At 31.9% G+C, this 15183-nt stretch overlaps 2 protein-coding genes across 3 annotated transcripts in view; one reads left to right on the forward strand and one right to left on the reverse strand.

Annotated features, from left to right (window-relative positions):
- LOC117206462 overlaps positions 1 to 9346 on the forward strand; it is a 41003-nt gene extending 31657 nt beyond the window's left edge. For both annotated transcript variants that reach the window (XM_033445809.1, XM_033445810.1), the window contains exon 5: positions 8566 to 9346. In XM_033445809.1, coding sequence (XP_033301700.1) covers positions 8566 to 8637 — 72 coding nt within the window. In that variant the 3' untranslated portion in view covers positions 8638 to 9346. The remainder of the gene's footprint in view (positions 1 to 8565) is intronic.
- Positions 9347 to 11782: 2436 nt separating this feature from the next.
- Positions 11783 to 13651, reverse strand: LOC117206461 (geranylgeranyl pyrophosphate synthase). Its single transcript, XM_033445808.1, has 7 exons — positions 13487 to 13651; positions 13195 to 13349; positions 12894 to 13038; positions 12685 to 12805; positions 12472 to 12611; positions 12309 to 12411; positions 11783 to 12235 (listed from the first exon to the last, which is right to left on the reverse strand). The coding sequence occupies exons 1-7, from the start codon at positions 13541 to 13543 to the stop codon at positions 12030 to 12032; spliced, it is 927 nt and encodes a 308-aa protein (XP_033301699.1). The 5' UTR covers positions 13544 to 13651; the 3' UTR covers positions 11783 to 12029.
- Between the last annotated feature and the right edge of the window lie 1532 nt (positions 13652 to 15183).

The following is a 15183-nucleotide window of genomic DNA, read 5'->3' on the forward strand; positions in this document are numbered from 1 at the left end:
GATTTGCGGCTTACAGAACCGTAAATTTTAAAGGTACCTTAAATAAAAAATGTTTAATGTTCAAATAGAAATGTTTGATTATAAACTGTTGTTATTTCTATACTCAGAGGTAGGATCACAATAGTTTTTATTTTATTGAATGGATAAATCCATCACACCGTTGTGAGCGAAAAAAACCTTTATTGCACGCGCTTACGAAAACTAGGGATAAAAACAAAAAAGCATCTTAAGCCTATCGATTAAATCTATCGATTGTAACTAGGATTATCTTCTAGTTACTATTTCTTACAACTAACGCATCTGCATATGGATGGCGAGCACGAACTCATGTTGTCATTTTCAACATAAACGTTGATGCAAAAAATATAAATAATAATTGTAATAATCTATAGGTAAATTTAATCACAACATAAATTTGTCAACGAAACTATTTACCTACATGAAATGTATAGGTAAAGTGTAAACGTTGGTATTCTGCATCCTCTGTAGGTTTCACTTCACATGTTTGACGATAAACTGATGCATATATCTATTCTTGTAAACATAGGTTTTCATACCCAATAACCTTTTTAGACAAAAAAAGATGGAAAGACGTTTTCTACCTGCTATCTTGTGAGAAACTTAGCGATGAAATACCTATCTTTACAGTTTAAGGATTAATAATACATTGTTTTACTACATCGTCTTCTTCTTGCATAGAAAATGGCCAACTTTTTCCGTAGATATAAATATACGGTGCTGTGTATTATCGTGCTTAATTAAACAAAATTCTAGGATTTTTTATGTTTCTTGGATATATAATTTGGAATTAGATATGTAATTGTCTCCTAAAATTTAAGATGTGATTGATGCTGAGTTCTTGGATAGTTGCTCTTAGAAAGGTAAGCTTAGAGGTAATTTTGATATTCCTTTTCGCGAAAAATTTTGGATTTTGATGGCCATATGTACATTCCATGCTTTAGGTTAATAGTGAAAAATTTATCAATCTGAATCAAATTGATCAAATAATGCGATAAAACGTATCAAATATTTAGAAATTGCAAGTCACTTTTCGCAATATGCCACTAATATAAATACGTAGAGACGCACAGAGATGTTAAACGAAAATATGTCCAGATTGTCATTATTTTGTTAATCAATTTATTGAGAAAAGAATAATGGTTAGAAAACAGCATGAATTGATCTTTTTCATTATCAGTTTATTAAACAACTTATTCACTGAAGAATGCTAGAGAAACTTAAATTTTAAATAAACTTAATTTTCTAGTCACTATATTAGCATTAATTTCCTTACTATAATTTTAGTAGCTTCACGTAATAATATCTATTTTTTATTTTACATTTTTACAAAAATTTGTTATTACTTTTATTTTATTTTACTTTACTTCATTTTATCTTTATTCTCATAGACTGCGCAATGAATTCCATATAGAATATAAAAAAAGGAAGTTACAAACAAGTGTTTAATATGTATACGTTTTACTAATGAGTTGTCTCCAATATAATTAACTCTTGAAGGTTATAATATAAAATTCAACAGTTGTTCTTCCAATTGTACGTTAGTAATATTAAAATTGCAATCCAAGTATCACTTAAATTCGTAAATTGTATTTCTTGCATATGTTAAAATTTAATATAAATTACATAAATAGGATTTTTTACTATTGCCATAAAACACTAGTTACTGACACTAATCTAAACATTAATTAGGTATAGGTAAATCTGAAAGCGTTGGATTAATTTATATATCTAGTAAAAGATGTTAGAAGTACAACACTAAATATCAAAAATGGAAGTTTATATTTGTAGTTTGGTGCAAGAAGTGCCAATTTATAAAGTTGAGATTTGCACTTAAATATGTTAAAAAATTAATGTACAGATAATCTCTGTTATTTCACTTTTTCTTTCTAATACAACAGAAGAGAATTAAGACTTCTGCTATTTATGTTTTTATGTTCATTTTGGCATTTTTTGTGGAAGATTTATTTTATGAAAGATTTTGACATTAGCGTATACAAATGCCATTACAGTCATTTCTAGATAAGATTTGAAATTGTCGTTTTTTATATATAATATACAATTGTTTATAAACTCAATACCGCAATTAGCTCATTTCTGCAAAAATATGACATAGACGCTTCTTGCATCAAGCCACAGGTATAAAAAATATTTATAAATAAATTCGATAGAAATTTCTCTAACTGAATCTTATTTTGAAGATATTTTATTACATTTTAATAATTGTATCATTTCTCTCGAATGTCATTGCGTAGTGAGACACCTCTAATAATTATTATTTTAAAAAATCAAGCACTTTCAGTAACAGAATAAAGAAAAAAAGTAAAAATTAAATTACTAACAAATTTTTATAACAATTTGAATAATTGTAATATTAGAACAAAATCTAAAGGTCAGTGCTGGACAAAATTATGACACTTTACATAAATATTTGTATACTGGACCTATTTACACATAAGACAAACAAAGCAATAACGTTACTAGCCTTAAGTATAACTCACAGATTATCTAACACGTTTGTTGTCCATATAATGACTGTTCGGAATCTCACGGCTCAATAAGGGTATTTTTATGTTACGTATTATCTGCACAATGGACATACAAAATTTCCTCATATGATATACAAAAGTTAGGGAAAGAGATGTATGCAAATTGGAACTGACTTTGGTTGGACAAAATTATAAGGTACTTGACTAATTTTCCATCCTTATTTCTGTAACGGCACTCGACACCAAGTAGTGTCGGACGACGACAGCGCAGTGGTTAGCGCCTTAGGTTACGAACGTTCGGGACTCGGGTTCAAAAATCCCGGCAAAAATGAGAAGAAAAACAGCACAGTACCCTCAGCAGCGACGACATCTTCTACACTCGCAGCAGAACCTATCCCTGCTACTACTCCAGCAGTGGCGCACTATCATCACAACTAACCACTACAAACATGTACCCCTCATTTCTATCAGTAATTATTCGATTGCGAGTAGATACAGAAACGGAAATCTATAATTTATTCATGATATTTAATGCAATTATTTAAAAGAAAAAAATTTAATGGGTCGAAGAAAATTTTCTAAAAAGTGAAGTTAACTAAATCGTTTTGTTACAGACAGAAAAGTATAGCAGAGTTTCGAAATTGTTAAATATGTGTGGTGTGCAGTATATGTACATTGTATTAAAAACTTGAGAAAATTAGATTACGAGAGAGAAAAGGGTATAATAAAATTGTGAAATTATTAAATATGTTGTGCCCGGATTAAGGTTGGAATTTTGGGCGTTCGATGAACCTTTACTCAAATTTACCATCGCGGATATAGAGGCTACAAGTAATAGCGGCGATAGGATGGTCGAGATGCCGATGACAACGAATTCAGGTTCGACAACGAATCCACGGACCACGGGATTAAGTTAGAAAAATTACCAAATGTCCAGCTGGACAAATTGTAAAGTACAAATTAAATAATAAAAAAAAAAAATTCTAAAGAAAGGTCCCGATGTCCTTTCATCTGCGACATGTATATTGTATTAAAAACGCCAGGAGCTTATAGGAAAACTAAAAGGAATGAGAGACCTCCTATTACACCCGAACGCTATAAACGAGCAGTTCTGCGTGTTACTTCGAATTTTAAAAGGAATGCGAAATAAATCGTCGTATTCTATAAGAAAGCGAATATATTAAACGCAAAAATTTGAATATTCCACTGGATGAAAAAATGGAAAAGTGCCATTTTTTACGATGAAAAAATATTCAAGTTGGACGGCCTTGTTGGATGGAGTTTACTATTTCCATGATCTCAACACGTTGAATACGGATAACTCCACGGTGGTGTGATTACTTTTAAAGGCAAATAATGCTACGTTTGCATTATCAACGTTCAGCGTGTTGAGAGAAAAAGAAACGTAGACTCTGAACGTATAGAAAGCGATAAGCGATAGGCGGTAAGCGATAAAATTGAAATTTGGAGCATTTGACATTAGTGGCTGTGTCATTATTTGTTTTCTGCTTATGGCTTATCATTTACCGCTCTCTATGTTCAAGGCTGAAGTTTCCATAAAATTTTTTTTCATTTATTTATTAAAATTACAATCAATTCTCGCGTTGAGAATTTTCAGTAATTTTTCTGGCGTGGCGCAGTGACATGGCTGATTATTTATAATAAGTTAATACTTATTATAGATAAGTATAATTTATAAGTAAGTATTATAAATAAGTGAATATTACTTAATTTCCATCAAATAGGCGACGGCAATTTTGAAGAAACAGAAATAAATTTCTTACAATGTCACATGAAAAGCGACAAACAAAAAAGCGCTGAGTGACTTGTAATTTTATTCAGCAAAAGTCAGTTCAGATTTACAATATTTCTTTCGCTAACTTTTTTGTTGCATACAAGCATAATAAATAATATTCAATATATGTATAAAATGTACATTTTCCTCCTTTAAATATAAGATATCTTGTAATTTTGTTCAGTGCTGTGTATGATGAATAAAGACGATACTGTTAATTATAATTTCAAGTATGGTTTCAAATGAAATAAAATTAATATTTATATTAATGAGGTGCAAAAGTGTTGTCCGTGATAATTGTAGCTGCTGGCTGCAGATGTCGCTGCTAGGGTACTATCGCTGCTGCTGATTTTCTTCCGTTTTTGATGCGTAGAAGAAAAAAAAACCCGGTCGCCGGGATTTAAACCCGGGTTCCGGACGTTCGTAACCTAAGGCGCTAACCACTGCGCTGCCGTCGTCCAATTTAGTGGTGGTATTTGCTGTTGAGTGCCGCCACATTAACATTCTCTATTTCTTTTAGTCTTCTCATTTGCCTAAATTATACAAGCATGTTGACGTCAGTATATTTGTGCATATTCAATAAATCCTTTTCATTATTCCAATTGATATAAAATTCTAACATAGTCTAACAAAAAGTCTTTCAACATTTTACTTTGCTATGCAATTAATTATCATTTTGCAACATAAAGTATATATAAAATAACGCAAGTTTTTACGTACTTAAAACATCTTACGAATGTAGACAATTTTTTTTAACTTCAGTTCTTCATACGTAAACATATTTTGTAAAGGTAATGTTTGCTCGTGTACACCATATTTTACCGAGGCACCTATTGACTCTGTAACGTGTAACTATACAAGTTGCTCTATTGCTATATACTATACCACTAAGTTACTATTTCATTTATTTATTTGCGTTACATGAAGTAAAATATTTTTACTTTTCTAAAAAAAAGATATTTAAATATCTGAACTTGAAGAATAGAACAAAAGATGGAATAGTTTAAGTAACAAAATGTTCAGTCTTTTTCAATCAATAAATATATATCTCTGAATACAAATTAACGATGAATTTAATAGTTTCAGCGATTTTATTATAACGATTATGCTTTGTAACTTTGGAGTCACAACGGCGTACAACGGTTACGCTGGTATCCCTTCGCATCCCGGCTTTCTGCAGCTTCCCCTCTTATCCGAAAAGATTGGCCAATGCGCTATTTCATCCATTCGCACGTTTTTCGATGGAATTGTTGCACTTAGTCCTCTTTATTTTTTCTGTTCTATTTGTTTATCTATCAAAGTTGAACTAGGACGCCCTCTTTTCCTACTGATTCCTTTTTCGTTCTTGATATAAATCGAAGTCGAAATCGAGTCGAATCGCACAATAAAAGAGCCTTATAGGCCCATTTCTTTGGTCCTCTGGGCACGCATTGTTTTAAGCAGCACTTTCCTTTAAATGGTATTATTTCTTTGTCTACGTAAGGATGTTCACCAATCGGGATGCGATTAAAATTTTTAACTAAATTGTTGACAATAGCTTTTATTTTTTGTAATTCGTCTATGTTCTCTGAATCGTTTCTGTTAACCTCGAAATTGCTACTAAGATTTATTCTAGAGTTGTTTCGACTTCCAAAATCATATAGCATCTTGGCCAATTATTTTATCTAAGATACAAGCGTAATTTTTTATTGACGTCTTCAACAGAATCGATTATAATAGTTTGTTTTTTGCTAGGAAATATAACATTTCTGGTAGTGGATGCATGTAATTGAATCGGTTTCTGTCCTAAGAAGCTTAATCTGTCTGCGAGTACTTGATTATTTTCAGCAGTATCGTGGACCCTATATTCAAGAGTTTCACGATGGTAGTTTTCTAAATTGTTCATTGCCAGCAGATTAACAGGGACGTTAAATTCACATTCTGAACGTATGCACTTGGTATAACTACTTAGAACTAGAAGAAAAAACGTAAATACATATCATACAAGAAAAGAACGACAACACATCCAAACCAGCTGGCTGCTGAAGCGAGCAAAACTCTCATAGAAAGAAAACTACAAAGAAAACACCCCACTGACCTCACTAAAGAAATAAAATAGTCAAACTCGAAGATGGTACCCGCTGGGGGTAGCCATCCACATGTTATTTTTTTTATTTATTTGTTGAAATTACAATCAATTCTCGAGTTGAGAATTTTCAGTAATTTTTCTGGCGTGGCGCAGTGACATGGCTATTTATTTATAATAAGTTAATGCTTATTATAGATAAGTATAATTTATAAGTATTATAAGTAAGTGCATATGCTTAATTTGGATAACTAAATGAATCTAGCGTTTAGGTCTAGCGGGTAGTGCCTCTTCAGCCTGCGAATCTGATCCGTCGTATCAAGTAGTCCAGTGATTAGGGGGTTTCGATGTTTGTCGACTCTTTTGCTATATCTGTCGCTATATTTTGCTATTTCCTCTTTGACTGTAGGTATCTTGAGGTCGCGATGTATTAATTCGTTGGTAACATACCAAGGTGCGTCTATTAAGGATCTTAGCGTTTTCGATTGGAAGCATTGGAGTATTTCGATGTTGGAGTTACTTGCTGTTCCCCATAGTTGGATTCCGTAGGTCCAGACAGGTTTTATTACGGTCTTGTAGAGGGTAATTTTATTCTGTATGTTTAGTTTGGAGCGTCGGCCCGTGAGCCAATAGAGTTTTTTTAGTTTGTCCTTTAGTTGCTTCGTTTTATCTGAGATGTGTGTCTTCCACGTTAGTCTCCTGTATAGGGTCATGCCCAGGTATCGGACTGTGTCCCTGCTAGGAACTGTTGCATTGTTGATGGTGACCTGGGGGCAGGTTTGTTTTCGGAGCGTGAAGGTTACATGTGAGGATTTCTTTTCGTTGACTGTGAAGCCCCATTTGTGAAACCACTTTTCCATGGAGTCGAGACTTCGCTGGAGAGTGGATGAGGCTATTACCGGGTCTGCGTGGGTAGCTAATAGCGCTGTGTCGTCTGCAAATGTTGCTATTGTTATCTCGTTTGATATAGGTAGATCGGCAGTGTAGATGGAGTACAGTAGGGGTCCGAGGACACTACCTTGGGGTATGCCGGATTCTATTGGGAATGTTGCGGAAGTGGCGTCTAGGCATTTAACCATGAATTGTCTATTGGTTAGGTAGGATTTTAGGATGGAGTAGTAGGGGTGAGGTAGGATCTTTTTAAGCTTGTATAGTAGCCCTTCATGCCATACTTTGTCGAATGCCTGTTGGATGTCTAGGAAAACCGCTGAGCAATATTTTTTCTTTTCGAGTGTTTGGCTGATCGTATGAGTTATGCGGTGGATTTGCTCTACTGTTGAATGTTGTTTTCGGAAGCCGAATTGGTGATCTGGGAGTGTTTTCAAGTCCTCTAGGAGTGGAAGGAGTCGATTCGTAAGCATCTTCTCGAATAGTTTAGACAGGGTAGGTAAAAGACTGATTGGGCGATAGGAGCTAGTTTTATATATCGGTTTATTGGGTTTAGGGATGAGGGTAGTCAGTGAGATTTTCAGGCCTTAGGATAGTGTTCAAGGCGAAGGACAGCATTAAAAATCGATGTGATGAGTGCAATCCCTTTTAAGGGAAGTTCCTTGATTGCTTTATTGCCTATTAGGTCGTGCCCTGCTGCTTTCTTGGGATTTAGGCGACTGATTGATTCTGTAGTCTCTGCAGAAGTGAAGGGTACAATAGGGGGGGGGAACATTTGGAAGGGGGTGTGCAGGTATTCAGTAACGTCCGCGGCAGCTTTGAATACTTTAGACAAGTATTTAGCAAACAGGTCGGCTTTTTCTATAGGGCTACGCGCCCATCCACCTTGCGGACAGCATTTCAGTTGCTTGAACGCGATTCCAGCTCAAGTTTGTGAAGCTGAAAGTGATAAACACTTTTATGTAACATGGTTTTTCATACATAACTCAACAGAGTCTTCATAGATTATGCTTTATTATTTTGGAAAAAAATGAATTTCAAAACAAATATTTTTGTAAATGATTACTATTGTAAATCCTTTCACGATTATTGTAGCTGTACAAATAAGATCATACAGCAATGCGTAACGGTGAGTGAAAAAGAGTATTCCTCTAGTCCTCACTTGCCGTCTCGCTCACTGTCTTTTCGTAAATGTAAGGTATTTATCATTCAGTTCATCTCCTAATGTTTTATTTATCCTACATAATATCAATTCGTTTCCCCAACTACAAAGAAAAGATCGTTTTCTAAAAGCAAGTGTATGGTGCAAGGTGACGGAAGTGTTGGACGACGGCTTGTCGGGACCAACTGGCCGAGTGGGAGATAGCGACGGGGAAATATGACACGAACGTCAACCCTCGTGGGCGAGCGAATCGGACGAGAACAGTGAACCGGAACAAAGGACATGTCAGATTGCAACGGTATCTTAGTCGTTGATGGCGAACAGAGGGAATGCTGCTGATTTTGGCGTTTCGCAAGCAACACCAAAATTTTGGCTTTTTCCGCGTCGTACAAAGGCTGCTGGTGTCTTTACGAAAACATAATATACAGGAAGAAAAGCGAGAGGTCTGCGTGTTTGGAAAGTTTGTAAAAATAGGAAGAGTGGAACTTTTTGAACGAAGTTTACGGGCGAAAAGTGATGTTCGAGGGCGGATAAACAAGTTACAAGTAACGTTGAAAAATTCGACCAAAGATCCACGCAGTAAAACAGAAATACGTGAAATTGAAGGTTGCTCGAGGTTTATTGTTTTCTTTTTGCGTAGCTCCGACTTCCTACGAGTCGATATATACTGTTGAAGTAGAATAGAGAAAAGGAACATTCCTGCAAAATCGGCCTTTAATCGATCAGAGTTCCTTTCGATAAGTGTGAGCACTGCGTTAAGCGTTCGTTCGGATGTTAATTAAAAGAAAACTGTTAACAGTCTGTCGTACTCTGAGGTATAATATGACATTTTTGTTTATATGTCACTAATAGATGTTTTTAAATGATTAATTGTAATCGGTTGTAGTTTGTGTGAAAAGCGATGTAAAAAGAGGTTCGGTGTATGTAGATGCGCTCTAAAAAAAAAAAGTTATGGATAAGAAATACAATCATAAATTTGAGAGCTTTTACTTAATAAAATAAATATATATGGTTTTATAAAGATTAAAAGAACTTATATATGATAGAGAAGATTATAGAATTAAAACATTTCTTTAACAAAACTATACATCTTTCACTTATATATGAATGTAATTAAATTTTGTTAAAATAATTTTTATTCGTGAAATTTTATATTTCAAATTTCATTAAATGTTGGTACTTTATTATGCGAAAATTTTTAATTTATTACCGTTTAAAATATAGTAACGAAAAATGCAATCTCAAATTCATGATGAATAATAATATAAGTGATTAATAGAGTATGTGATACATTTCGTTAGTAAACAGCACATTTAGTTTTATGCGTGTCATACTAATTTATAAACATGTAATTGTAGAAATAATAATAGCTTATAGAGCCTAAAGTAGACGTTTGTATTTAAATAGCTTCGAAAAAACACTGTAATTGTTTGTTACAACTTACTATTTATGCAACACGTTGTTACATTTGTTAACAATTGTATGAGTGAGTGTTCATTTATATTTTTACTTGCTCGAATGGAGACAGAAATAAACCCACCTATATCATCATACTTAGTACAACATACGATTATTCAAATGACTATTACGTAAAAATAAAAATTTCTAATACTCAGTATTATATAACATTTATACCACGTATTTATTGATACCACAATTAGGGATGTGCGAGTACCCAAAATTACAAGGTCGGGTCGAATCGTGTCGAAAATTTCTTTCGGCTGCCGGTCAGAATTCCGAAAGTTTGTCAACGCATAAACATATTTGGGTACTATTATTTCAGAACCCGATTTTCGATTCAAAACATAATCTTTTTGTAAGGGTGTGCAAGATACCGAAAATGTTGGGAATCCAATGTTCGGGACAGATCAGAAAAAGATCGGGTCGGATAGAACAGATCCCGAAAATACTTTAGAATCGGAAATCTCAAACAAGATTTCGAGATTGATTTTGTTTCATACGGCTATAGTTTCGACTACAAATAATTCTTATGTGTCATTTTATGCCTTAAAAAGAAGATTAAAAAGGAAACACCCAACAAATCTCACAAAGGACATAACCTAACAAACACGATGATGGTACCTCGCTGGGGGTAGCCACCCACATGTTATATTAGTATACCGCTATAATATTTTACCAAATGTCCTACTGGACAAATTGTAAAATGTAAATAAATAAATAAAAAAAAAAAAAAATTTTATGCCTTAAAGTCGAAAGGAAGGAAAGTTATTTAGTGAAAGAAGTTTGAAAAATATAGGTTCTAATTAAAAAATTCGAAGTTAACCTCAAGAAGATTTTTCAGTATCATTGCCAGGTTAATTACAATGACAACGGAATCTGTCCTCCTCAATATGCTATAACTTTCGGTTGAAACATTCTTTTTACATTTCTCATATCTCCCGATATATTTTCTTGGAGAGATTAAAATAGGACACCCCGTATATGTGTTGCTTGAATTTAATGAAGATATATGTATTTATTCATTACAAATGGTTTTGTATGCAATAATACATGTTGAGTATATCACATTACTAATTCGTACAATGTATGATTCCATAAGGTACAAATCAATGATAAAATTTCCATACAAGCAGTTGATACTAATTATAAATTCAATATTATTTAATGCACTTACTAAATTATTGTACATGATGATAAAAAGTTGCGAAAACGTAATTGCTAAAATCATTTCACACTACTTCTTTATTATAATAACTTTCATTTCATTCATAACAAGAAAATTCAGATTTATTTATTATCATTATTTCATTCCGAATACATAAAGAATATGATACAGTAATGATAGTCACTTTGTTCAATAAACATATTAGTAGTTATATAAAATAATAAATTAATTTCATTTTTCTTCTTCTATAAATACAATATTCTTAAAATATTCTTAAGCTTTTTTAGATATTTACCATGATCGAGATAATCTTTTGTTAAAAATATTCCATCAGAATCAATATACAGTTGTCTGTTATGAAATATATATTAAAAGGCAATTGAAAATAATCTCAATTTATTAAGTTTCATATTTAGCAAAACTAGTAATCTACATTTGTACTGTTTGTAAAAAACATATGAAATCATAATAATGAACTTAATTTAAAAAGTAAATATGTGTTTGCATACTTATAAATATTTACTTATAAATATTAAAAAAATGCAGACAGACTTATACTAAAACACTAAGTCATTTGTATTACTGGAAAGTATTTCATTCATTGCATTTTGTATTACAAAATTTAATATGTTATGTTAATATTTTCATGTAGTATACTCTATATAGCAACTAGCATTTGAATTTCAATTACAATGACTCAATAAACGATCTAAGGAAAAAAATGACCTATTATCCTTCATATATAAATTTTAAAATAATTTTAATCATTAATGATATGTATTATTTACATATCAAAGAAAAAGAATCAGAAGCACCTCTATAACTTTTTTCTCTTACAAATATTATATAAGATTATTAGTTTTAATTATCAGATATCTATTAATCATAGGAAACATGAAATATACATAACTTAGATACGTATATACATAATTGAAAATGGTAAAATATAATCAAAGTGCTTCTTTTTTATCATTTTTATCATGTTGCTAAGAATCATGATGTTTCCAGCTCATCAATTCATCTAACAGTCGTACTAATAAAGGATTTCCACCTAGACATTGAATCTTTTTCCTTACTTCTTTGTCCATATCTTCCAATACGGTTCTTGTGTAGGCGAAAGATCCAAACTTTTCTAGCAAGCTAACACAATATCGTTTTACCTCGTTATCCTTAGTGCGCTGTCTAAGAATATCTTTATTAAGAATGATTAAGGAATAATAATATTCAAATATATTTTAAAAATAACATCTATGAGTCAAGGATACTTAATATTTGTCTGTCTTCTGGATGAGTCCGTAAAGCATGTATAATGGGAAAACTAAATTTTCCTTCTGAGAGATCTTCGCAATAACTTTTATTAAGGGCATACTATAAAATTTATTAATATATATCACAATATCAATTTATTCATTAGATCTAGAAACTTACCTCTTTTACACACAGGTTACAGTAATCATCTCGAATTTGGAAGTAAAGTCCTAACATACTAACTAAAGATACGTAATCTTCTTTAGAGTCAGAAAATAATTGCATTAATCTTATAGCCATATTAAAAAGCCCACCAGTTTCTATAGGAAAAAAATGAAAAAATATGTTATTGAAATCACATGAATTAATTAACATAAATTACGTAAAACTTACTTCTGATTATCATTTGTTTATACGCTGTTTCAGAGGGACATATATAATTATCTCTCCAATACAGTTCCATACCCTGACCTCTATGAAGTTCTAATAACTGCTGCAAATATACTTGCATACCCTAATATCAATTTTAATATTATTAAAATAATTTTATTAATATTAAAATCTACAACAAAGATAGGAGAATTTTTATACAGCATGTTTACCTCAGGATGATTTAAAGCAATTACTTTTTCTAAAGCGATAAATAAACCATAATTTGAAGCATTTATTGTACTTGCTACACCATAAATATTATGAGCTACAGGAATGCCCCTTCTTAAAACTGAATTATCTTGAATGTCATCAATTCTGGAAATATTAATAAATAAATATTTTGTAAATACTACAATAATCTTTTCCTTCCATTTTTAATGTAATCACGAATAAGAAAAAAATATCGAAAAAAATGGGAAGATGTTGGTTGATATTTTATATTTTCAAAATATATGTGATTCGTAAACTTACAGGAGACTGGAGGTATGAAGTAGCTGTATAATATCTTCGACAGCGTGGAATTTATCTTGCGGTATTTTTAACCAGTAATTGAAAGCTTGTATTAATTTGGCCCTGATTTGTTTCCCAGGAATTTGGAGAATATAAGTAACTGGTAGCAATAATATCTACAAAAGATTACACTTGCTTTGAAGTATTAAAACACGATCATACGCAATATGATAGTATACGATATTCATTCTTGTCATTTTGACACATTTCTTAACCTCATTTGTCCATGATTCATAACGAAACATAATCTAACCTCATCTTCCTCCTTGTCACCGGAATGCGAATAAGGTGTCTTTTTATTTTCCTCCATAATATATTCCAGCACTTCGAGTTAGATCGTGACTATTTTACTAAATGCAATCAGTTAAGACTAACGCACACGAGAAAATCAATTGTACTGACGAACTGTCGAGCTTCCGCGTGCATAAAAGCCGATACCCCAATACTGACTGTACGCTTCGTCGTCTGCTACGCGATCACGTGTGGTGTTTGTGTACAGGACCCAGGAGTGACGTTACGTAAGTACTTGTGTATTTCATACGCATTTCAGACCTAAAAATACGTTTATTAATATTATAATTTAGTTATGAATTAAAAACTTGTTTTAGCATTTTAAAATAGTAGTATATGTAGTTCGTATAATTATTATGTACTACTTATGATATATCTGCAAAAAGTATTCGCACACCATTGCATCTACTAATAAATGTAAACTAAGCAAATCGTTACTATATTTTTTTCTCAAGGACGTTCATTTAATTCCGACAGATTATTCGTGAAAGTAATCGAAATTTCTAATTTAAAATTCTAAATCTAAAATTCTGCATACATTGTAGACGATTTTAATTTCGTCAATTATTCCAACTTTAAATAGAAAATAATATTCAATAATTGAAACGTATATCTTGCATTCTTGTTTTACAAAAATTTGCAACATGTGTTATTGAATATCAGGAAGATCATTTTTGTGAAGAAAAAATATATACTTTGCCTGATTTCTCTTCTGTGCGTATAGTGAACACTAAGAATGTGACGAAATTAATGAAGTAAACTGTATACATATGGACTTTTTAACGTATATGCTCGAGTTGCAATTACGATTTGATTTAGACTCTCGTAAATAGTGGAAGATACAATTAATCAATTTGATATTTCTTTGCATCGTGATCGGAGACACATTTTACCTTACATTTCGACCGGTTATTCTTATCATTTCATTAAACTGTCTTCCTTATGTAAATTTGTCAAAAGATAAGTGTTCATATATAATAAACATCTATCAATTATTTCCACTTCATATGATTTTTCATTTATACAATATGAATTCACATACAGATAAGTAGATTCAATCGATAAAAGCTCATTTAATCGGATATTAAATAAAATTACATTCAAATAAGTAGAGTTTTCTACATCGAATATCACTATTTCATTTTATTCATCTATCTGTCTTATCTTGTAAAAAATATTATACTTGCTAGTTGCAGAATTTACGACGAAGTATAAGTTATTATCATATTTGAACGGCCTTTTACGTGTTGGAAATATTCTTATGCCCAATAGGAACTGTCCCTTGCTAGGAAATTTACATATATACCACAGCCTTTTGTATTAAAATTAACAATGATTAAATTTTACTACACAAAACTATATTGTTTATTTTATATATACTATACCTTTTATATAAAACCGAAGCCTTTCCTTGGAAATTTTGGGAACATCCTCTAATACTCTAGCCTAGATTTTATCATAGCTGTAATTAAGCAATTGTTGTCATTCAATCTGATATTCTCAACGCGAGAATTTATTGTAATTTCAACAAATAAATAAAAAAAAAAAAAAATTCAATCTGATTGTAATTGTTCAAGATTTGTGAAAGCGAGATTGGGCTTGAGGTGACGTCACAGGATGGACGTTTTGCCTAAAGAAGGTCAGGAATGGTTGCATAGT

The sequence above is a fragment of the Bombus bifarius genome, unplaced genomic scaffold (assembly GCF_011952205.1).
Source record: "Bombus bifarius isolate JDL3187 unplaced genomic scaffold, Bbif_JDL3187 scf7180000008007, whole genome shotgun sequence".
Lineage (NCBI taxonomy): Eukaryota > Metazoa > Arthropoda > Insecta > Hymenoptera > Apidae > Bombus > Bombus bifarius.